Source organism: Abramis brama (assembly GCF_963993115.1).
Source record: "Abramis brama genome assembly, chromosome: 6".
NCBI classification, from domain to species: domain Eukaryota; kingdom Metazoa; phylum Chordata; class Actinopteri; order Cypriniformes; family Leuciscidae; genus Abramis; species Abramis brama.
This window is the reverse complement of record NC_139968.1, coordinates 43,240,821-43,262,493: the sequence shown is the minus strand read 5'-3', so window position 1 is coordinate 43,262,493 and position 21,673 is coordinate 43,240,821. Positions and strand designations below refer to the sequence as shown.

The following is a 21,673-nucleotide window of genomic DNA, read 5'->3' as shown; positions in this document are numbered from 1 at the left end:
TAGATAGATAGATAGATAGATAGATAGATAGATAGATAGATAGATAGATAGATAGATAGATGGAGAGGTGGGCAGATAGATAGATAGATAGATAGATAGATAGATAGATAGATAGATAGATAGATAGATAGATAGATAGATAGATGGAGAGGTGGGCGGATAGATAGATAGATAGATAGATAGATAGATAGATAGATAGATAGATAGATAGATAGATAGATAGATAGATAGATAGATAGATAGAATGTATCAAACTCTGATGGACAGAACCGTGTGTAAGAAGAACAGACTAGATTGACTCTCAGGGGCCGTTTACACAACACCGTTTTAGCTAAAAATGCAAATTTTGTATGTGTTTTGGCCGTTCGTTTAAGCAACAACTGCAAATTGGTGGCCTTGGTTTCATATGCAAGTTTTTGAAAACAATGTTATTATCTTTGTCACTTTTCTTTTAGGCTACAAAATGAGATCGCCATCTACCGGCCTGGCAGCAGAATACAGTGTTTTTAAGCGTTTTCACGGATCCGTGTGAACGGTGATCGTTGACAATGTTGTCATCTGTACACAAAAAAGTACATATTTGTCATGTAAACGTTCTCTCAGTGACTCTCATGAATCATGGCGTGTCCTCCGAACAAGTCTATTTATGCAAAGCGGGTTTCATAAGATGCTACTTATGTCTTTAGCAGCAGCTTTATTTCCCGCATCTCGGTCTATTATGAGTCGCAGCTGCACGTGTTTGATACACGTCGTGCTCCGTCGGGTTAAAGTCATCGGAGCGTGCTACCACACACACACACACACACACACTCACACGCAGCAGGTAATGAGCGCAGGTGTCATTTCACATTTCTTCAGTTTGGCCCCTACAGAGTCAGCTGTGTCTCGAAATATCTCCGAGCGTAAGAGGATTCATAACTTTATGAACAGAGTTTGTGTGCGACTGTCTAACCGCGGTGCATTATGGGATCTACAGTGGCGCCAAACAAATCCTGACTGACGTTTAATTTTAGTTGCACAAAACAATTAGACGCTGTTTTAAAAGCCTAATTGTTTTTTAATCAGATAAAGGCACATTTAGAACAGCTAAATGTCAATGAAGGTTCAATTTGACAAAACAACTCTCGACCAGATTATTGTTTTTGCCACGGATGATTCATGGCGTATTTTCCCCAATGGTTTATTTTTAATAGCTCTGGTCTCCGAGAAAAGCTTTTAATCTGTTCGATTGTGATCATATGCAATTAATAAACAGCAATTTACTGACCTTCAGAAAAGTACTTGGGTGGAGTTTTCAGAAAGCAATTTATAAAAACGAAGCATTTTCAAGAGCAAAAGTGCATTTCTGATTGACACTTCTACATGTCCATTATCTTTAAAGTCGTTTGTGATTAATAGATGAGGATTTAAAGAACCATTTCGATGACTAATTTGTGAACTGGTTCAACTGATTCATTACAAAAAACCAGGTCAAAAAAATAACTCACAAATCAGACATCACTACTTTTTTTTTGCTATACAAAACTTGCATGCAAGAGCCAAACCTAGTCAATTGAACACTAGAAACTTATTTTTGGTTTTATTCATTTATTATTATTAAATTTTTCATAGCTTTCCCAGGGAAATAAACAGTTGAACACAAAGCACAGTTTCACTTCACATTTTATTAGAATCTTTCCTAGACCTACTTCTGCACAGATAAACATTTGCCATCATCAGTATTCAAGCTGAGGTGGGTTATTATTTCATTAAACTTGCCTCTTGTGAAGTTTCTGTGTTAATGCAAAGCAGAAACCCCAGGAACAGAGGAGTACAAATGCCATCGACACACTGTGTCAAGCCTTAGAGCGGCCGTAGGCGTCACTGACAGGTGGGAAACAACAAACGGTGTCGAGTATCAGTCGTGAGACGAGAACAACGGTTGTCACATCAAACGGAAGGGGAGAAGATGTGCTCGCAACATCGTAAGAGGTTCAAACCTCAGTACGAACTTCATTCCTATAGATTCATGACCTTCAAGGTGTAGCTCGGATTATAAAACATGTTCCAAACAGGTCCAAATGAAAGCAGGAGGATGAAAAAGTAAAGAAAAAGAAGGGCTGTCAACGCAATTAATCACATTTTTTAAATGTCTATTTAACGTTTGACTCGTTAATGTCTTAACTTGGGAAATTTCATGCATTATTTATCCTGCATCTTGGACAATTCTCTGAAATCTTTGGCATGCTAAAGAGATTCTGTCTGGAAAGCGTCTCAACCGAGCGTTTGTTTCTAAATGAATCAATCAAGTGGGCGAGCGTTAGAGCAAACTCTTAATGCTATCTGGACGACGAACCTCCAAGAACCGCCAGTGGAGGCCTTCCAAAACAATAATAGCTCAATCTACACATCACAAGACAAAACAACAAAAAGGAGAAAAGAAATCCGAAGCGACAACCAGACCCTTTATTTCAATGTGACATGGCATTGGGTAAGACTCTTGAAGATACACTGAAAAAAGTTCAGTTTTGTGAGCAGGACGTCTAGTATGTACACCTCATCGTGGGTCACGTGACCCGGAGCGCCCCTCAGTAGTCTAAGACCTCTATAGCACCTTGAGAAGGCTGATTGCGTATCTGTTTAACATCACCTATGACTATATGCTTAAATGTACGCCACTTCAATCTCTCGAATAGAAAGGATAAATTCAACTTATTTATTTTTTCATCTTTCAACATTATGTTGCAAAGTTTCACCAAAATAAAAATAAAAAATCATAACAACAACGGTAATTATAATAAAAAAACAGACGAGGTGAATAGTTTCCCATATATAAACGTCTACCAAGAATGCTACAAAAACAAATCCAATCATCTGGCGCTGAAAAAACTTTTATCGTTGGTTATAATCGATAGAAGAATACATGATGCACGAATCTATCATAACACGTACGTTGGCGCTAACTGAAAACTGTAGCTTCTGATGCTGTCATAGTTGTGATTTTCTTTATACAAATATTAAATCTATATGTGACAAAAGACATTTAAATACTTGTTAAATCCCATGAGCCCTGCTAAAACTTCCTGTGACCCCCTCCCAAACACTTGAGTACAGAGAAAAATACCTGAAACTTTACAGATTTAGACTGTGTTTTTGATCAGTGACCGGGTAAAGCATGACGTTTTGGCTTGAGTTAGAAAAATATTTTGCAGTCGTTAGAGAAAAAAAATCAGGTATAAAGTAAACAGCACAAACAGTAAATGATTATTTCATCTGAAAACTTTCCGTTTAGCACAAGAGGCGGAGAGAGGGATCGTGGAAAGGGGTCCGAAGAATGCGGCGTCCCCCAAGGCTCTGTACTGGGTCCATTTCGGCTTCAGTCTATAATGACACACATGCGTCCCACATGCACCGTACATGTGTGGGAGACTCAGATTAGCACGACAGCGAATAAATGAAACAAAGACATGCAGTGGATGAATTTAAAGTAAGTTAAGCGTTGACGAATAGCTGGTAGCGCAAAGCGGCGCTTCAATACATCGGCTCAACGCCTTGTTCGTCCTCTTCTGGAGGAAAGTCCGAGTTGAGGAGAGACTCCATGTAGGCGATGTAGCTTGAGCTGTGGGTGTAACTCTCGCTGGGTTCTGGGACAGGAAGTGTGGGCGCTGAGACAGGAAGTGATGCGGGTGGCAAGCAAGGGGGGTTGCTGGTGTTCTGAGTAATACTAGCGGGCAAGAAAGTGGTGATTAATTCAGAAGGTAGCGCTGAGGGCTCGATGGCTAGCGTGGGTGGTGGTGTCGGCAGACGTGGGCGTTTTGCGGCCAGCGGTTCGTCTGCCGGTTGGGCCTGAGGTTGTTGTTGGTTCACAGATGCCTGTCGATAAAAAAACAATTACGTTTTATGTAGCTCTCAAAATAGCTGCATTGTTAGTAGGGCTGGGACAATAAATCGATGCATCGTGAATCGAGAAATGTTTCTGGATCGATTCCAATTTTTTCCGAATGCAACGCGATTCTCTCTCGAATCGAATCTGAGTTTAGTTTTTAACAGCAGATGGCACTGCGTGCTCTAGACACAGGTATAATCTGCTTCTAATGCCTTACACACACCACTTGAAACTTCTATAAAATAATCATTCATAAAGACAGAAAAGGTTGAAGTGAATTACAAGGGTGTTTGCAGTGGGCTGTTTACATTAATCTCGTGTCATAAAAGTATTCTGAGGTTCAAATACATTCTCAGACGAACGCACGAGCGCTCTTCTTCGTGAGCATTTGAGCATGTGGTTAAAAACTAGCCTTAGAGCGCCATCTGCTGTTAAAAACTAGCCTACAGCGCCATCTGCTGTCAAAAACTAGCCCTAGAGCGCCATCTGCTGTCAAAAACTAGCCTTAGAGCGCCAGCCTAGAGCGCAATCTGCTGTTAAAAACTAGCCTAGAGCGCCATCTGCTGTTAAAAACTAGCCTTAGAGTGCCATCTGCTGTTAAAAACTAGCCTTAGAGTGCCATCTGCTGTTAAAAACTAAGCTCAGAATCGATTCCCGACGCATTCAGAAAAAATTGGAATTGATCCACGAACCGCGATGCATCGATATATTGTCCCAGATCTAATTGTTAGCTTGAAAAACCTCAAGTTTGACAAACATGAAAGCAGCAAATTGTTAAACTTGCACTTTGACTTTAGGTTGATGAATTGTGTGTGCAGAAACATACGATACTCGGCCTGAAGCGAATTAAAACGCTTACCAGACGAGACAAGACCCTCTTGGGCAGCTCCTGGTTGAGAGAGTGAATCTCACTGCGTTTCAGTAAGATCTGCGTCTCGTCATGAAACTCCACCTGGAAAGAAATGCAGTCAGTTTAGATGCTCCAGATCCTTCACTGCTCTTGGAACCAAATTATATGATGCAATCCAAGCTTGTGTCTCAGCGGCCACCTTACTAACACTCTCGGGAAGCAGTTTTCCAGTTATGCAAGTACAGCTCCATCTATGTAATAGAAAAATATCTAAATCTACAAACTGTTGGGCATTTAGCAAAAATATAATTTCCTTAATGTGCATGCAAGGAAAATTAGGTTATAATAGTGCATAAAACTGTGTAAGTGCATCAGTAACCTGAGAAAACACGCTTCAACAGACAGCGTAATGAACTACAATCCACTTCTACTCACTACATTACATATTGTTCATTAAAAACACCTGACGCTCAACTTGATCTGAGCGAGTGCTGAGCGCTTTCTGTTGACAATGTTTTCAACTGATGAACACACACTCAGCTCTGACCGAAGTGCAGGTTTGGTCAAGCATGTCGTTGCACGATTTTTGCCACCAACTGAGAGGGTTTTCGTCAGCAGGAAGCCTTTTCCCGCCATTTTTTAAATTAACAACGCAGCCGCACCACGCTGTACTGGATCAGCTAACAGAAACAAACCGCGTCAGTTTCCAGCAAGCAATTTTGCGTTTAAAAGACGTCTAATAGCCATCCAAACTCAGCCCAGACGTCTAGGCTAAAACGAGGCCAATTATCAATTTAACAAAGAAATTAAATGAGTGAAGAAATGAAATCAGACACCTTGTAATCACTGTTGACTTTGCTTACATGATGGAATATCATACATCTCGCAAGTTATTTTGGCAAAAACGACATGAAACCAAATTCAAGGTTATTTTGTCTAGAAGTGTGTTACTCATAGCCGGACTATATCGGGTCTATAGTTAACCGAGACGGTGAAATGAGGCTATTGGTTGCTGGGTAACTGAATCATAATGGTGTTAAGCCTCTTGACACACCAAAAATTCGAATGCACGGTTTTTGCATTCAAATGTGCATTTTTTTTATTCGACGAATATTCGAAATTCTAATTTTTATTCGACAGCCCTACCATGCACAGAAATCACTTATGTAATGCTAAACCTAATGCTATCACAGTGGATAGAGCTGTAAAAACTGCATTTAACCCAGAATATTCCTTTACAACTCTTATTTTTGAAACAGAGGAGCAACCAACATAACAAGCTCCGAACTTTCAACCAGTCTGCAATCAACACCCTATTCCAGACCAATTCCCAACAGTTTCAAGACCTGTCAGACTTCCAGACATCCAGTAACAGATCGCCTGGGGTGGTTTGGAGATATTCGGTGCGTCTAGCAAAGGCTAAAGTGACGTCATGGAAGATATCTGTGGTTGTTATGGAGTGTCGTGACTCACACGGATCTGATAAATAATGGAGTCTTGTGGCGGCGGAGAGAATCAAACGGTTCGTTAATGCTGACAGAGGAGTCTCTCAAGAGTTCAGCCGAGCAATGAAACACCGTATCGTGTGTGTGTGTGTGTGTCTGGGTTTTAATGAGAAAGAATCTGACGTGAACCAAAACTAGTTCATCCAATGTGTCAAACAATGTGTTAACAGTTTAGTAAGCCTCATTTTAGAAAACAATTTAGCTTTCTGGTAGTTTCAGAGTCACTTTTCCATTCAAATGTGACCCAAATGTAAGGGAAAACCATGGTCCCATCCCTGCACAAGAACACAAAAGCACTTCCTGTGACGGAGTGTCGTGTGTACAAGAAATAGCAGATGAATGGCGGTCTATTCTCGTTGTCTGCGGTCCATCACACCTCATAAGATTCATGTACAGACTCCATAAATCCCCAAAGCGGCACATATGCCTAGTCTTCTCATTTTCCCATTAATCTCTCCTCCCTTTTGCTCAAGACGTCAGTGGCTCCTCTGTGCACAAGGAAAGCGAACTTTACACCAAATGTGGACTCATGAAAGACTCGGAAAAGGGCGGGAATCAAGAGAAAGTTAACCGAAAGATTTAGTTTCCTAACCTATAAACCAGGCGACACTGTGGCATTTATTCTATAAATAAAATAAATAAATATGTTTAGTAAATTACAAAAATGAACTCTATTTACATTATTTTATTAAAGTCCCCCTGTGGTGAAAATCCAGCTTTTAATGTTGTTTATGTGTCTATGTGGTGTTTTTAAATCTGCTTTAAGACAAACCATGTGTAAATTCATAAGTCGACAGCATTGCTGAGTATTTTCTCCTTAAAACTGCAGTGAACCAAAGACAGTCTCAAAAACACGCTTTGAAATCGCTGGTGTTTCTGACGTCACAAACTACCTTGTAACCAATCAGATCAACGTGTGATCGTCAACCAGTGGATCTCTGAGCTGAGTGAGGGAGTGGAGGCAGGGCTCATTTGCATATTCATAGAACCACGTATAATAAATGAGGCAAGGGTGTCGAGTTACATTCAAGATATTTTAAGGCATGAAGAAAAAAAATTAACAGGAAAAAACTTTTAAATATGTTGTTTTGGTGATCAAAGATGAGTTTTAAGGGATAACCTGATTAACTACAGGGGGACTTTAAACAACTTTACAAAAACCAAACATGAATTAATTGTATTTAAGTAGAAGCCAAACCGATAAAACAAACAAACCAAAGTCATTGGATAAATAAATACAAAAATAAATGTAAGACGTCACAGTTACCTGGTAGGATCGGTGGACGTGTTCCTTGACAAAAGACGCGTTGAGAATCCGTCCGTCGATTGTCTTGACCACCACAATTTCGCCCTGTTCTGGAGGGCCGTTCCGCAGGCAGTCGTGACTCTGAGACAGAAATGAAAGAGACGATAGATCAAATCTGATTGGATGAGCCAAATTAATGCGCCAACTCCAACATAACCTAGAATCAGATTTCAATCAATCAGGACCAGAACTTAAAGGCCTCCTGAAATCAAAATGTACGGTTTTTTAACTTCCACTATGAATATGTTAGCCTTAAGGTTATGAATAAGCTGGTGTGCTCCAAAACAATGACAAAATTCGCATTTAGGAGATATAAGCATTCAAAACGTACAGTCTCTCACTTCTGCTAAAATAGATCACGGATTTTTATGACATCACCGCAGACTTCAGCTTCTCATCACATCTTCTGTCCAATCAAAAGCTCTCTAGAATCTAAAGCTCCGCCCCCTATGATATAAGCACCACCTGGCCAAAGCGACGTTATAATAATTTGATACAATGGACTTGCTGTGTACATATATGTTTTTAGATTGTACTTATATTTTGAAAATACCTGCATGTAATTACAGATGTAATTAATTTATGTAATTACACTGTTGCCCCTTCCCTTACACCACCCTTAAACCAACCCATACCACCACACCTGTCCCTAACCTTACCCGTATCTCACCTCAATAGCAGCAAAAGTGTTTTACACTGCAACATGAACACAATAATTACATTCATTTTACATAGTACTTAAAACCACTTAATATAAAGTGGGACTCCCAACATGTGTTGAAGAGACTATTTGTTGGTGTGTTTAGCTCACCAGCAGGTTTTCTGGGAAGACGTTATCACAGTAGGAGCCGTCGTCAAAGTTGACTTCGTAGTAGTTCTGCGTGCCGATGCCGGTGATGGTGCAGCGATAAAACCAACCGTTGCTGCTTCTGCCGATGACCTCCTGACCCAGAGACAACTCGCGCGAGCTGCTTTTGACCTGCAACAGAGACAACCTAAAATTAGCCCATGATTTACTCGCCATCAAGTCATCCTAGGTGTATATGACGTTCTTCTTTCAGACGAATACAGTCAGAGTTATATTAAAAAATGTCCTGGCTTTTCCAAGCTTTATAATGGCAGTGAATGGTTGTTTCTGTTTTGAAGTCCATAAAAGTGCATCTGTCCATCATAAAAGTTCATCTATCCATCATAAAAGTTCATCTATCCATCATAAAAGTGCTCCACAGGCTCCGTGGGTTAATAAAGGTCTTCTGAAGTGAAATGATGCATTTCTGTAAGAAAAATATCCATATTTAAAACTTTTTAAAGTAAAATAACTAGTTTCCAGCCAAACGAACATTCGGATTCCACTCAAGTCTAAGCGCAACTTATGCGAGTAATGCGACGCACTGCTGATATTTATGCTGGATGCACTTTTATGATGGATAGATGCACTTTTATGATGGATAGATGCACTTTTATGATGGATAGATGCACTTTTATGATGGATAGATGCACTTTTATGATGGACAGATGCACTTTTATGATGGATAGATGCACTTTTATGATGGACAGATGCACTTTTATGATGGACAGATGCACTTTTATAATGGATATATGCACTTTTATGATGGATAGATGCACTTTTATAATGGACAGATGCACTTTTATGATGGACAGATGCACTTTTATGATGGATAGATGCACTTTTATGATGATAGATGCACTTTTATGATGATAGATGCACTTTTATGGACTTCAAAACAGAAACGGCCATTTAATGCCATTATAAAGCTTGGAAGAGCCAAGACATTTTTAATATAACTCTGATTGTGTTCGTCTGAAAGAAGAATGTCATATACACCTAGGATGACTTGAGGGTGAGTAAATCATGGGGTAATTTTCATTTTTGGGTGAACTATGCCTTTAAGTGTGTTACCAAGGCTACGCACCTTCTGATTGGTCTGTTTGTGTTTGTGGCAGGTGACGGACACCACGTACGGCCAATCGGCCGGCTTCATGGCGACTCCGGCGAGGAGGGCACAGGTGACGTGGAAAGATGTGGAGCAGTTGTCCGACGAGCACTGGATACACGCGCCGAAGATCTGCTTAGTCGTCTTGTGGCAGTAGACGCACTTCTGAAAATCGGAACGAGGAAATGTCAATATATAATGTCATTTGCATTACAAATTCCCAGGATAAATAGGACACTCAACTAGATAAAAAAGTTTGTCAAGACACAAAGTTTGATGTTGGCTTGAGAAAGCCTGACCGGGAAGTGTGAAGAAGTTTGAAGGTCTTCAGGTTGAGGTAGTTTGAAGTTTAAAGTTGTTTTAAAGCTTAGAAATACAGTCCATCAGAAAACAGATAGATAATTGTTAGCATTATTTATCAAATTGCTAACATGTGTCTAACATGATTTAACACTTTGCTAGCAAATTTTAGCATGTTGTTAACATTTTCCTAACATGAATTAGCACAACATTTACGTGATTTAACACACTGTTAGCATGAAAGGACACATTGCTAGCACATTTTAACATTGCTAGCATGTTTCTAGCATGAATGAACACATTGCTAGCATTATTTAACATTGCTACTATGGTACTAGCATCAATTAACACATACCATCTTTTAACATGTTTGCTAACATGAATTAGCACATTTCTAACATGTTTTAGCATGTTGCTTGCATGAATAGGCAAATTTAAATAATACATCGCTATCATGTATTATTACGAAAGGTTTATGATAAAGAAAAAAAGAAACAAACAAAAAATTTAAAAAGACAAACAAAATAAGGGTAAAAACAACAAAGAAATGAAAGTGAAACAGAAACAATGAAACGAGCAACAAGTAAACGAACCAAAACAAACAAAAAAAGTGCAAAAGTATAAACAACAAGGAAAATGTAAACATCAAAAGTCATTTACAACTCTATTAACTATTGTATCTTGACTAACTGCAGGGTTTTCAATGAGGAAAAGTGATTTTATCCATCAGAAAATGGAGCCTGAGGCGAATGCTAAGTCTATGCTAAACAGATATTTGGCTATTGGTTAACATTATTTTCATGTGTCAGCTGAAAGCGAAAGTCATTTCAAGAGCGCAGCAGCTTACATTTCCATGGAAGATTAGGAAGAGGAACATTTATTAACAGCGAACAACAATAGAAACACCAGAAAGACGGCCGATTTTGACTCAAACGCAGAAATAAGGGCTTATTTTGAGGCAAATGAAGTCAACGAGCAGCCGATTGTTTAAAACACTGTGTAATGCGAATATCCTCTGAATGGAAAACATTTCAGCTCATCTTTCCCTCTTTCTTTGTGTCCGTTCTTCCCCGTCTTTCTCCTCTTCTCCTCCCTTTCCACATAAACCACCTCCAAACACACACACACACACACACACACAGTGCACGGACAAGGGGATATCGACGGGAATAAAAATTCTTTATTAAATTGTCAATACTTCATTTCAGCTCCCTGTGGCCAAGCGGTCGTAATGTACGACGGCCTTTCGATGCGGCGCCGGCTCGGAAATATTTCATCGGCGGGTGAAAGGCTCTGATTTATCATTCCTCAGGGAATGATCACAAGACAGGCCAACGGACAAGGGAAGGGAAAAAATGTGTGATTTACAAGCATCAACCTCTCAGTTATTTATTCATACATCAAGACCTGGCGTCCATTTTGTGTTGCAGTGAGCGAGAAGAGACTTTCTTTTAATCCACAAGAATAAATGTTTGATGTTCATATAAACATTTAAAACAAACTACTGACATCGATTTGCTCCAAAATTGCTCTTTTCCACAAGCTGATCTCAGAGGTATGAACAGTACGAGAGGTTTCTGAAAAGATAAAGTAGCAAAGAAACAAAAAATATGAAGACAAAATAAACGAAAAGGGTAAAAACTGAAAAAAAGCACAAATAAAAAGTGAAAGGAATAAATAAAGAGAACAAACTGGCGAATGAGCGGGGAAAAAAATGGAACGAACAAAAGTAGAAGCCAAACAGAAAAAAAGAATGAAAGAAAAAAGTACAAAAGAAACGAAACAGAAAAAAATAAACACAAGTAGAAAAGAAATAAAACAAACAGCAAAAGAAACAAAGAATGAAAGAAAAAACAAAAAGAGTGAACAAAAGAAACGAAAAAAAAGTATAAAAAGAAAAACAGCAAAAGAAAAATAATGAAACAAAAAAGTAAAAACAAAAGAGTGAACAACAGAAACAGAAAAAAAGTGGAAAGAACAAAAAAGAAAGAAAAACAGTAAAAAAACTAAAAAATTTAAGAAAAAAGCAGAAAAAAAGAAAGAAAGAACAAACAAAAGTAGAAAACAAAGCAAAAGAAAACACAAACGAAAGAATGAAAGCTGGAACAAAAGAAACCGAAACAAGTGGAGCACATATGACCAGAGGAGAGGATGTCACTCATGGTTTGTGTTCTGTGTTTGAGCAGCGCTGGTGTGTGTGTGTGTGTGTGTGTGTGTGTGTGTGTGCGTTCAGATGGAGAAACCTGCCTATATAATCAATGCACTTCATTTAGCACAGCAGAGGAACGACACCTGATTATTCAGCCGTTCCACATCATTAATAATGCATCATTCCCTCCGAGAAAGAGAGAGAGAGAGGAACAACTAAAGAACAAGACAACTGAACAAAAGAAACAAAAATACAATGAACAACACAAAAGAAACTAAATAATGATCATAAGGGTAAATAAAACAAAGCACAAATGAAAGAACAAACGAATAAGAAACAGAGAACAAACGTATGAGCAAATATGAATTAATGAAAACAAACAAAAGTAGAAAAATACCAATGAAAAAAGAAAAAAAGAACAAACTAATAAGAAACAGAAAGAACAAACAAAAAAGCATTAATTAATTAAACTAAAACGTGAACAAAAATAAAGAAAAACATTAATGGAAGAAATAATTAAAGTATAAAAAAGGCAAAAAAGCAAGAAAAAACGAAAGAAACAGTGAAGAGCAAAAAAGAAGGTAAAACAAACAAAAGTAAATGAAACAAAAGCATAAAATAAAAAAATGTGAGAAAACAAACACAAACGAAAGGCCAATAAGAAACAGAAAGAATAACTTAAAACAACAGCAGAAAATGAATGAAAATAATATATGAACAAAAAAGAACAAAAAAATAAATGAAAAAGGCAAAAGCAAAACACAGAATGAAAGAAGCAGACAACAAATGAATGAGCGAAAAATTAAGTAAAACAAACAAAAGTAGAAGCCAAACAGAAAAAATACCAACAAAAGAATGAAAGAAAGAAATAAACAATGAAAATAAAATAAAAATACCAATGAATAAGAAACAAAAAAAGTGGAAAATAAAACAAAACAAACAACGAAACAAATAAAACTACCAGCAAAAGAATGAAAGAAACAATGTGAGAAAACAAACACAAACGAAAGGCCAATAAGAAACAAAAAGAACTGAAAACAACAGCAGAAAACGAATTAAACTAATATATGGAAGAAAAAAAGAACAAAAAAAAAAAAGAAAAAAAAGAAGAAGAAAATAACGAAAAATAAAAGCACAAATGTTAGAATGAAAAATCACAAATCAATGGATGCGCAATGAACGACAGAACGGAAAAGTATGAAAAAGCAAAAAAAAAAAAAAAAAAAAAACAACTGAATGAACAAAAGAGAAGCCTCTATTTCCCCCCGTGTGTTTATCTACAGTGAACTGCACAGTCACTCACCAGACTCTTCCTGTTGTCGGGAACAGAGGTCACGTCCACTGGCTCTCGCTCCACAGCGCTGACGAAACGAGCCTCGGCCACAGCCACAGCACAGATCACGTGAACCCACCTGACCACACAAGACAAACGTTCGTCTTACATCTAACCACACGAGACAAACGTTCGTTTTACATCTAACCACACGAGACAAACGTTCGTTTTACAAATAACCACGAGACAAACGTTCGTTTTACATCTAACCACACGAACCACACGAGACAAGCGTTCGTTTTGCATCTAACCACACGAGACAAACGTTCGTTTTACATATAACCACACGAGACAAACGTTCGTTTTGCATCTAACCACACGAGACAAACGTTCGTTTTACATATAACCACACGAGACAAACGTTCGTTTTACAAATAACCACGAGACAAACGTTCGTTTTACATCTAACCACACGAACCACACGAGACAAGCGTTCGTTTTGCATCTAACCACACGAGACAAACGTTCGTTTTACATATAACCACACGAGACAAACGTTCGTTTTGCATCTAACCACACGAGACAAACGTTCGTTTTACATATAACCACACGAGACAAACGTTCGTTTTACAAATAACCACACGAGACAAACGTTCGTTTTATATATAACCACACGAGACAAACGTTCGTTTTATATATAACCACACGAGACAAACGTTCGTTTTACATATAACCACACGACACAAACGTTCGTTTTACATATAACCACGAGACAAACGTTCGTTTTACATCTTACCACACGAGACAAACGTTCGTTTTACATATAACCACACGAGACAAACGTTCGTTTTACATATAACCACGAGACAAACGTTCGTTTTACATCTTACCACACGAGACAAACGTTCGTTTTACATATAACCACACGAGACAAACGTTCGTTTTACATATAACCACGAGACAAACGTTCGTTTTACATCTTACCACACGAGACAAACGTTCGTTTTACATATAACCACGAGACAAACGTTCGTTTTACATCTTACCACACGAGACAAACGTTCGTTTTACATCTAACCACACGAGACAAACGTTCGTTTTACATATAACCACGAGACAAACGTTCGTTTTACATCTTACCACACGAGACAAACGTTCGTTTTACATATAACCACACGAGACAAACGTTCGTTTTACATATAACCACGAGACAAACGTTCGTTTTACATCTTACCACACGAGACAAACGTTCGTTTTACATATAACCACGAGACAAACGTTCGTTTTACATCTTACCACACGAGACAAACGTTCGTTTTACATCTAACCACACGAGACAAACGTTCGTTTTACATATAACCACGAGACAAACGTTCGTTTTACATCTTACCACACGAGACAAACGTTCGTTTTACATATAACCACACGAGACAAACGTTCGTTTTACATATAACCACACGAGACAAACGTTCGTTTTACATCTAACCACACGAGACAAACGTTCGTTTTACATCTAACCACAAGAGACAAACGTTCGTTTTACATCTAACCACACGAGACAAACGTTCGTTTTACATCTAACCACACGAGACAAACGTTCGTTTTACAAATAACCACGAGACAAACGTTCGTTTTACATCTAACCACACGAGACAAACGTTCGTTTTATATATAACCACACGAGACAAACGTTCGTTTTACATCTAACCACACGAGACAAACGTTCGTTTTACATATAACCACACGAGACAAACGTTCGTTTTACAAATAACCACGAGACAAACGTTCGTTTTACATCTAACCACACGAGACAAACGTTCGTTTTACATCTAACCACACGAGACAAACGTTCGTTTTACAAATAACCACGAGACAAACGTTCGTTTTACATCTAACCACACGAGACAAACGTTCGTTTTACATATAACCACACGAGACAAACGTTCGTTTTACAAATAACCACGAGACAAACGTTCGTTTTACATCTAACCACACGAGACAAACGTTCGTTTTACATCTAACCACACGAGACAAACGTTCGTTTTACATATAACCACGAGACAAACGTTCGTTTTACATCTAACCACACGAGACAAACGTTCGTTTTACATCTAACCACACGAGACAAACGTTCGTTTTACATATAACCACACGAGACAAACGTTCGTTTTACATATAACCACACGAGACAAACGTTCGCTTTACATCTAACCACACGAGACAAACGTTCGCTTTACATCTAACCACACGAGACAAACGTTCGTTTTACATCTAACCACACGAGACAAATGTTCGCTTTACATCGACTGTTTGTTTAGAAAATAAGCGTTAAAGAGTTCACCCAAAAATGAAAATTCTGTCAGTAATCACTCTCCCTCATGTTGTTCCAACCCCGTAAGACTTTCGTTCACCTTTGGAACACAAATTAACATATTTTCAAGCAGCAACCTCCCTGTCTCTCTCTTGAAACCAACACGGAAGTGAATTAAACAAATCTGCATCTCCCGCATGTTAAAATGCCCAACTTTACAGCAGAAAAAAACATGTTTACAGCCAGGAGCAAAAAGTGGCTTTGGTCTATATAGCTAATTTTGCCCTTCATGACAACTGTGAGGGGGGTGAATTTTTTCTCATTTTTTTAAACTCATCCGTTTAAATTATATTAAGCCTTAAATTTCTGCATAATTAAGGGTGTCCACTTTTGAGTGACAGGTGGATTCCCGCTGCTGTGGTCATTAGTCATCATTAGCCGTTTGTCTGTTAGCCGTCACGTTACCTCAGCTAATTGTCTGACTGTAAAAATAAATCAATCCGGGAGCGACGCGCTGCCAAGATGGCGACGGTCGGCCACGCCCACTTTAGGCTTCAAAAGCGGTCTTCAGAAACCTACAGGTGACGTCACGGACACTACGTCCATTTTTTTTTTACAGTCTATGGATATTTTTGATTAAATCTGAGAGCTGTCTCACTCCTCCTTTATTAAAACTTGCCGGCCCAAAAAGTTAGTAAAGACATTGTTAAAATAGTCCATGTGACTACAGTGGCTCAACCTTAAGTTTATCAAGCGACGAGAATACTTTTTGTGCGCAAAGACAAACAAAAATAAGACTTTATTCAACTCTTGATGTTCTTCTGTCTGTTTCTCTGAGTGAGTTCACGTAGTGTAACAGCGCAGCGCTTCTGGGTTATTTTTGGGGGGTTTTGCGCACAAAAAGTATTCTCATAGCTTGATAAACTTAAGGTTGAGCCACTGTAGTGATTTGGACTATTTTAACGATGTCTTTGCTAACTTTTCTGGGCCGGCAGATATCGATTACCTAGAAGCCTATGAGACAGCTCTCAGATTTAATCAAAAATATCTTCATTTGTGTTCTGAAGATGAACGAAAGTCTTACGGGGTTGGAACAACATGAGGGAGAATAATTACTGACAGAATTTTCATTTTTGGGTGAACTAAACTTTTAACAGATGCCTCGTAATAGAGTTTAAGATATTAGACCTGTCATCTGTGGTTTTCTTCAAAGCTCCTCCTCTTAAACTGCACAAACAGCAGGCCTGCAACCAAGAAAACAATAATCAACGCAACGTTTTAACGCAACAATACATGAGTGAAATGTGTTCAACACTTACGGCTGTCCACTCCATCGAGGTACATCGAGAACACATCCAGCCTTCCTGTTTCGTTTCAGGATTGACTCCATAACAACCTGACGGAAAAGAAAAACAAAACTTTTTATTAAACTGTGTGCGATTCACCAGTGAACGTTATTTTCAAAGATACAACCGTTTCTGGAATTTTTCTATTAAAAAACATCTTTCTCCGACATAGTTTGATACAAAAAGAATGAACAAAGAGTTCAAATTAAGAACAAAGAAAAAGAAAAAAAAGAAACAAACGGAAAAAATTGGCAAGAAATCAAATAGAAAAAAAAAATGACAGAACAAAATTAAACAATCGACAAATGAAACTGGAAACAGACAGAACAAACAATTACACAAACTAAATAAAGTAAAAAGAAAATCATGTGGCGGTCAAAAATGACTGAAATGTTTTATTTTAATGGAAAAAAATACTATATTTTAGTTCGACAATATATTTTATTTAATATTTTTAGGGGATTTTATAGTAATAAAATATATATATGTAATAGTTATGATCCATTTATTACCTGTTAATCACTTTTTGGAAAATTTAATTTCCAACTCTGGATAATGCATGTATATATTTAAGAAATATTTGCATGTATATACTCTATATGTATTTATATATAATTTAGATTATATATAAATATTCTATATATAAAAAAAAAAAAATCTTAAATATATACATGCATGTGTGTGTATTTATAAATACAAACTAATTAAACACAGTACACACACATATATCATGTAAACACAAACTTTTATTTTAGATGCTATTAATCGTTGCCCAGCACTACAAAAAACATCAAATTTAAACTTCACGTTGAAAACACGTAATGCTTATGACCGCTATCACTGAATAAGTCATAAGTCATAAGAATGTGTTACGATGGACATTTCAAGTCTCTTTTACACCTTTTACATTTCCAACCAATTACACAAGCTGTACGCAAACTGAAACCTTCTCATTTGAAACTGAAGGATGACGTTCACACGAGTAGCGTTGCCGTCTGAAGGTGTGTGTCGCCGCGCCGCGGTGTTCGAGAACCTGCTGTTTCCTGTAATTACACCCTTCGATTGCAAGGCACAGGAATGGACTGTGATATTGTCGAGCGATCGCTTTAGAAGAAACGCTCCAGCTGGAGGTGAAAGCTCACACAAATGGAAAGCCCGTTTTGACATGCTGTCATTCCCCCTCGTCCTCGTCTTATCGAAATCACCAGCTTTCAGCGGCTGTGCCCCCCTCATCCGCGCAGGTAAACACTAGCAGCGGGAAGCACGCGTTCAAGCCCAGCTCGAGCCATAATGGCCTCCGCCACGGCACACGGGACACAAACACAGCCTCCGGGCATTAGTTTAATATGCAACACGCACACGCGTGCAAACACACGCTTACACACGTTCAGGAAAGTCATTTTCATAACCGCTGGAGGAATGTTTGTGAGTTCAAGCGCTTACGAAACCAGGCTAGCAGAAAATAGCATCAAGAAATGAGGAGGCAACGACAGCACAACTAACAAGCTGTCTTTCACTTCACGAGCTGTTCAAGGCTTTGGAAAGCAAACAAGCTAGAGGTGTTGCTGCTGTGGCTGTTTTTGTAGTCTTTTTTTCCCCCTAGAACGGTTCAACCATTTTGGACGGCGGCTCGTTTCACTTCACGGCCTGTTCTTCATGGCTTTGGGAGGCAAACAAGCTAGAGATGTTTAGGGTTGGGTATCGAGAACCGTGGATTCGATAAGACGAGTGCATTTCCATTCCTCTCATCGATTCCTTTGTGTGCATTTTAATACGACTTTAAACCATTCAAGCACAAGAAGACCCGATGGGGTGCCGATACGATATGCATTGCGATTCTACAAGTATTGCGATTCGATATTGCAATAACACTAGGAAAAAGATCGGGAAAAGTTAAATCATTCACTTATACAGACTGTACATGATGTATAAGATGAGTCATATTTACAAAAACAAATCATTACATCTTTCTGAGTTTTATTTCAGAAGCATCATACAATCCCACATTCTCTTTAATAAATGATTCGATAACAAATACATTTTTTAATAGTCACTTGTCGCCACCTAGTGGTGAAACAATGTAAGCGATAAATGCGTTATTTTAAGCGTCAAGTTTCTATCAAAAGCTGATTTTGATCGCTATCGTAGACATCAGTGTTCATATTTGAACTTTAAACTTTTATCCCAGAAGATGCATCTTTTTCAGCAGCACTTGATCCAGTCATACTAACACTTTCTCTTCTATTCTATTTTTTTTTATTACATAATAATAATAATAATAATAATAATAATTACATGCACTGCGTTAGATTAAACTGAGAAGGGTCATAGCACTTGCATATTGTCGTCCTACTGTTAGTTTAACTGCTTCTATTGTTCTCATTTGTAAGTCGCTTTGGATAAAAGCGTCTGCTAAATGAATAAATGTAAATGTAATAACAATAAACAATGCTTTCACTAAGTAACACAGTGACTGTAGGACATTTAAAATAACTGATGCAGAAATATATACAGTATCAGCCATTTTAAATCAAACGTGGGTCATCAGGTGAGATTAACGAGCCAGAAATACCTGTTTCATAAGCTGTGCTTCTTTACAGAAAGCTTGAAAGGAGGCGACAGAAACGGTGTGTTTATGAAAAGTGTGTTTATGAAACAGCGACAGCTTTAATTAGTTTGACAGAGGGAAAACAGAGTGACGGTAAACTGATTAGTGCATCTAAAAGCAGACTAATATACGCCGGCTCATCCCAGAGCAATCACACGACTGCTTCACGCTCAGAGGAACCGACTTAAATACGAGCCGACATACGGCGAGTCGAACTTTCCAATCTAACGACTCTGGAAAGCATCCAAGCGAAACACTTGTGTTATTTATAATAAATATAATTATATATCACGGCCGAATGCTTCAGGAAAACACAGAAACAATCAAGCAAAAGTTGAAGTGAAATAGTTTCATCTCAACTGTCATTTTCGTTTAAACGGGCCAATCAGAGCGCGGCGTCGCTCACACACACACACACACACACACACACAAACACAAACACAAACACATTCTAATTGGCTACGCGGCTTAGACTCGCGCCGAAGAGAAACAAACCACTTTTGCCGTGTGTGTTTTCCTCTTCTGGAGTTGTTTTTTGCCTCTCTAAATAAATAACAGCGCTGGAGTTCAGCCTGACTGACGGTAAATTGGCTGGAGTGACGTCCGGGTCTCCGTAAGAGGCTCTCGAGGGCCCGGCGACGAGATAAAGAGACAATCAAGGGTGTTTATTAGCACACACTCCTGACTGACAGACAGAAATATGTGGATAGGTGTGAAGGCTGAAGATACAAATGTGATTTTGAAGTGAACTACTTCTTGTTTTAAGAGCATGGCTTAAGAGAACAATGCAACACTAATATTATCTATCTGAAAATGTACTGTTCATTTATTCAAAATTATCTAGTGTACTTTTCTTTCAGGGAAAAATGTGGCGATTTGACGAAAAAATTATTTGCATCATAATATTCTGAAGTGTTGGATATATACAATATACACCTTGTTACAGAAAAACTGAAAGGTCATTATTATAAAAATATATATAATTTTTATTTATATTACTATGTCCTAAAAATAGATTCAGTATACATTTTTACAGCAAAGAACAAAAAGGAAGTTTTCACTCATCGAACAAAAAAGACAATTACCCAAAAATAAACAAATAATGCATTATATTATATCATATTATATTATATTATATTATATTATATTATATCATACTATATTATATTATTTATTTTACAGAATTTATGTTATGCATTTAATTTATATTTTATATCATTTTTTGTTTACAGAAAAAAAATGAAAGGTCTGTTTAGAAAATGTATCAAAAAACTAAAGAATAATAATAAAAATATATTTATTATTATTATTATTATTATTTCTACTTGTATTATATGAATTGTATGTTTGGCATGTTTTATTCACATTATATAAATACATTTATTTATTCTTAATGATAAATAAACAATAATTAAAAATATAAATAAATTATTATATTAATCTGCTCGGCATCGCTTTTTGAAAATCAGCAAAGGAAATTTCTCTGTCTATATATATATATATACACACACACACACACATATATATATATATATATATGTGTGGGATGGGAATCGATTAAAAAAATTAACTAATTAATTGCACAATTTGCTGTAATTAATTGCAATTAATTGCATTTCCCCCAAGCTTGTAATTATCAATATTTAAACTTAATCACCTAATTAAATTAAACAACACAGAAAAAAGGAACAGAAAATAGCCCTATATTAAAATAATATTAAACATCAATATATTATTCTTTTTCAGTAATCAATCAACATAATCAATTTAACAGATTTATTTTTATTTTTTATACTAATTATCAAAATAAAATATAGTCCTACAAAGTCTACTGAAGAGAAATTTCACGTTATTTGAGCGGACTTTGCTTCTCCAGTGCGTAATCGGTACATGATTGGAGCGTTTGGGCTGTTAACGACAGAGCAGAACATTGAGCAGTGAGCGCAGCGCGCCGACACACACACACACACACGCGTTATGCGCGGCACACACATGGAGTGGAAAAGACCCGCTCATGTAAGCTGCGCGAGAATAAAACCTGATCGTGATCGCCGAACACGGAGGGGCGGGACGGCATATTTCCGGCCTTTTCAATAGCAGCCGCAACAGGAAATCATTAAAACGAGGCACAAAAAAAGTGCTGCGTCAATTGCGTTATTTTTTTTTTACGCGTTAAACATCTCAAATTAATCGCAAAGATTAACG

General features: G+C 37.7%; 1 protein-coding gene across 2 annotated transcripts in view; it reads right to left on the bottom strand.

Annotated features, from left to right (window-relative positions):
* Positions 1-1,644: 1,644 nt before the first annotated feature.
* Positions 1,645-21,673, bottom strand: part of kdm4b (lysine (K)-specific demethylase 4B) — a 63,053-nt gene continuing 43,024 nt past the window's right edge. For both annotated transcript variants that reach the window (XM_084116660.1, XM_084116661.1), the window contains exons 15-22: positions 16,834-16,910; positions 16,703-16,758; positions 13,234-13,342; positions 9,461-9,646; positions 8,338-8,505; positions 7,488-7,607; positions 4,725-4,817; positions 1,645-3,852 (exon numbers count right to left, since the gene is read on the bottom strand). In XM_084116660.1, coding sequence (XP_083972786.1) covers positions 3,511-3,852; positions 4,725-4,817; positions 7,488-7,607; positions 8,338-8,505; positions 9,461-9,646; positions 13,234-13,342; positions 16,703-16,758; positions 16,834-16,910 — 1,151 coding nt within the window. In that variant the 3' untranslated portion in view covers positions 1,645-3,510. The remainder of the gene's footprint in view (positions 3,853-4,724; positions 4,818-7,487; positions 7,608-8,337; positions 8,506-9,460; positions 9,647-13,233; positions 13,343-16,702; positions 16,759-16,833; positions 16,911-21,673) is intronic.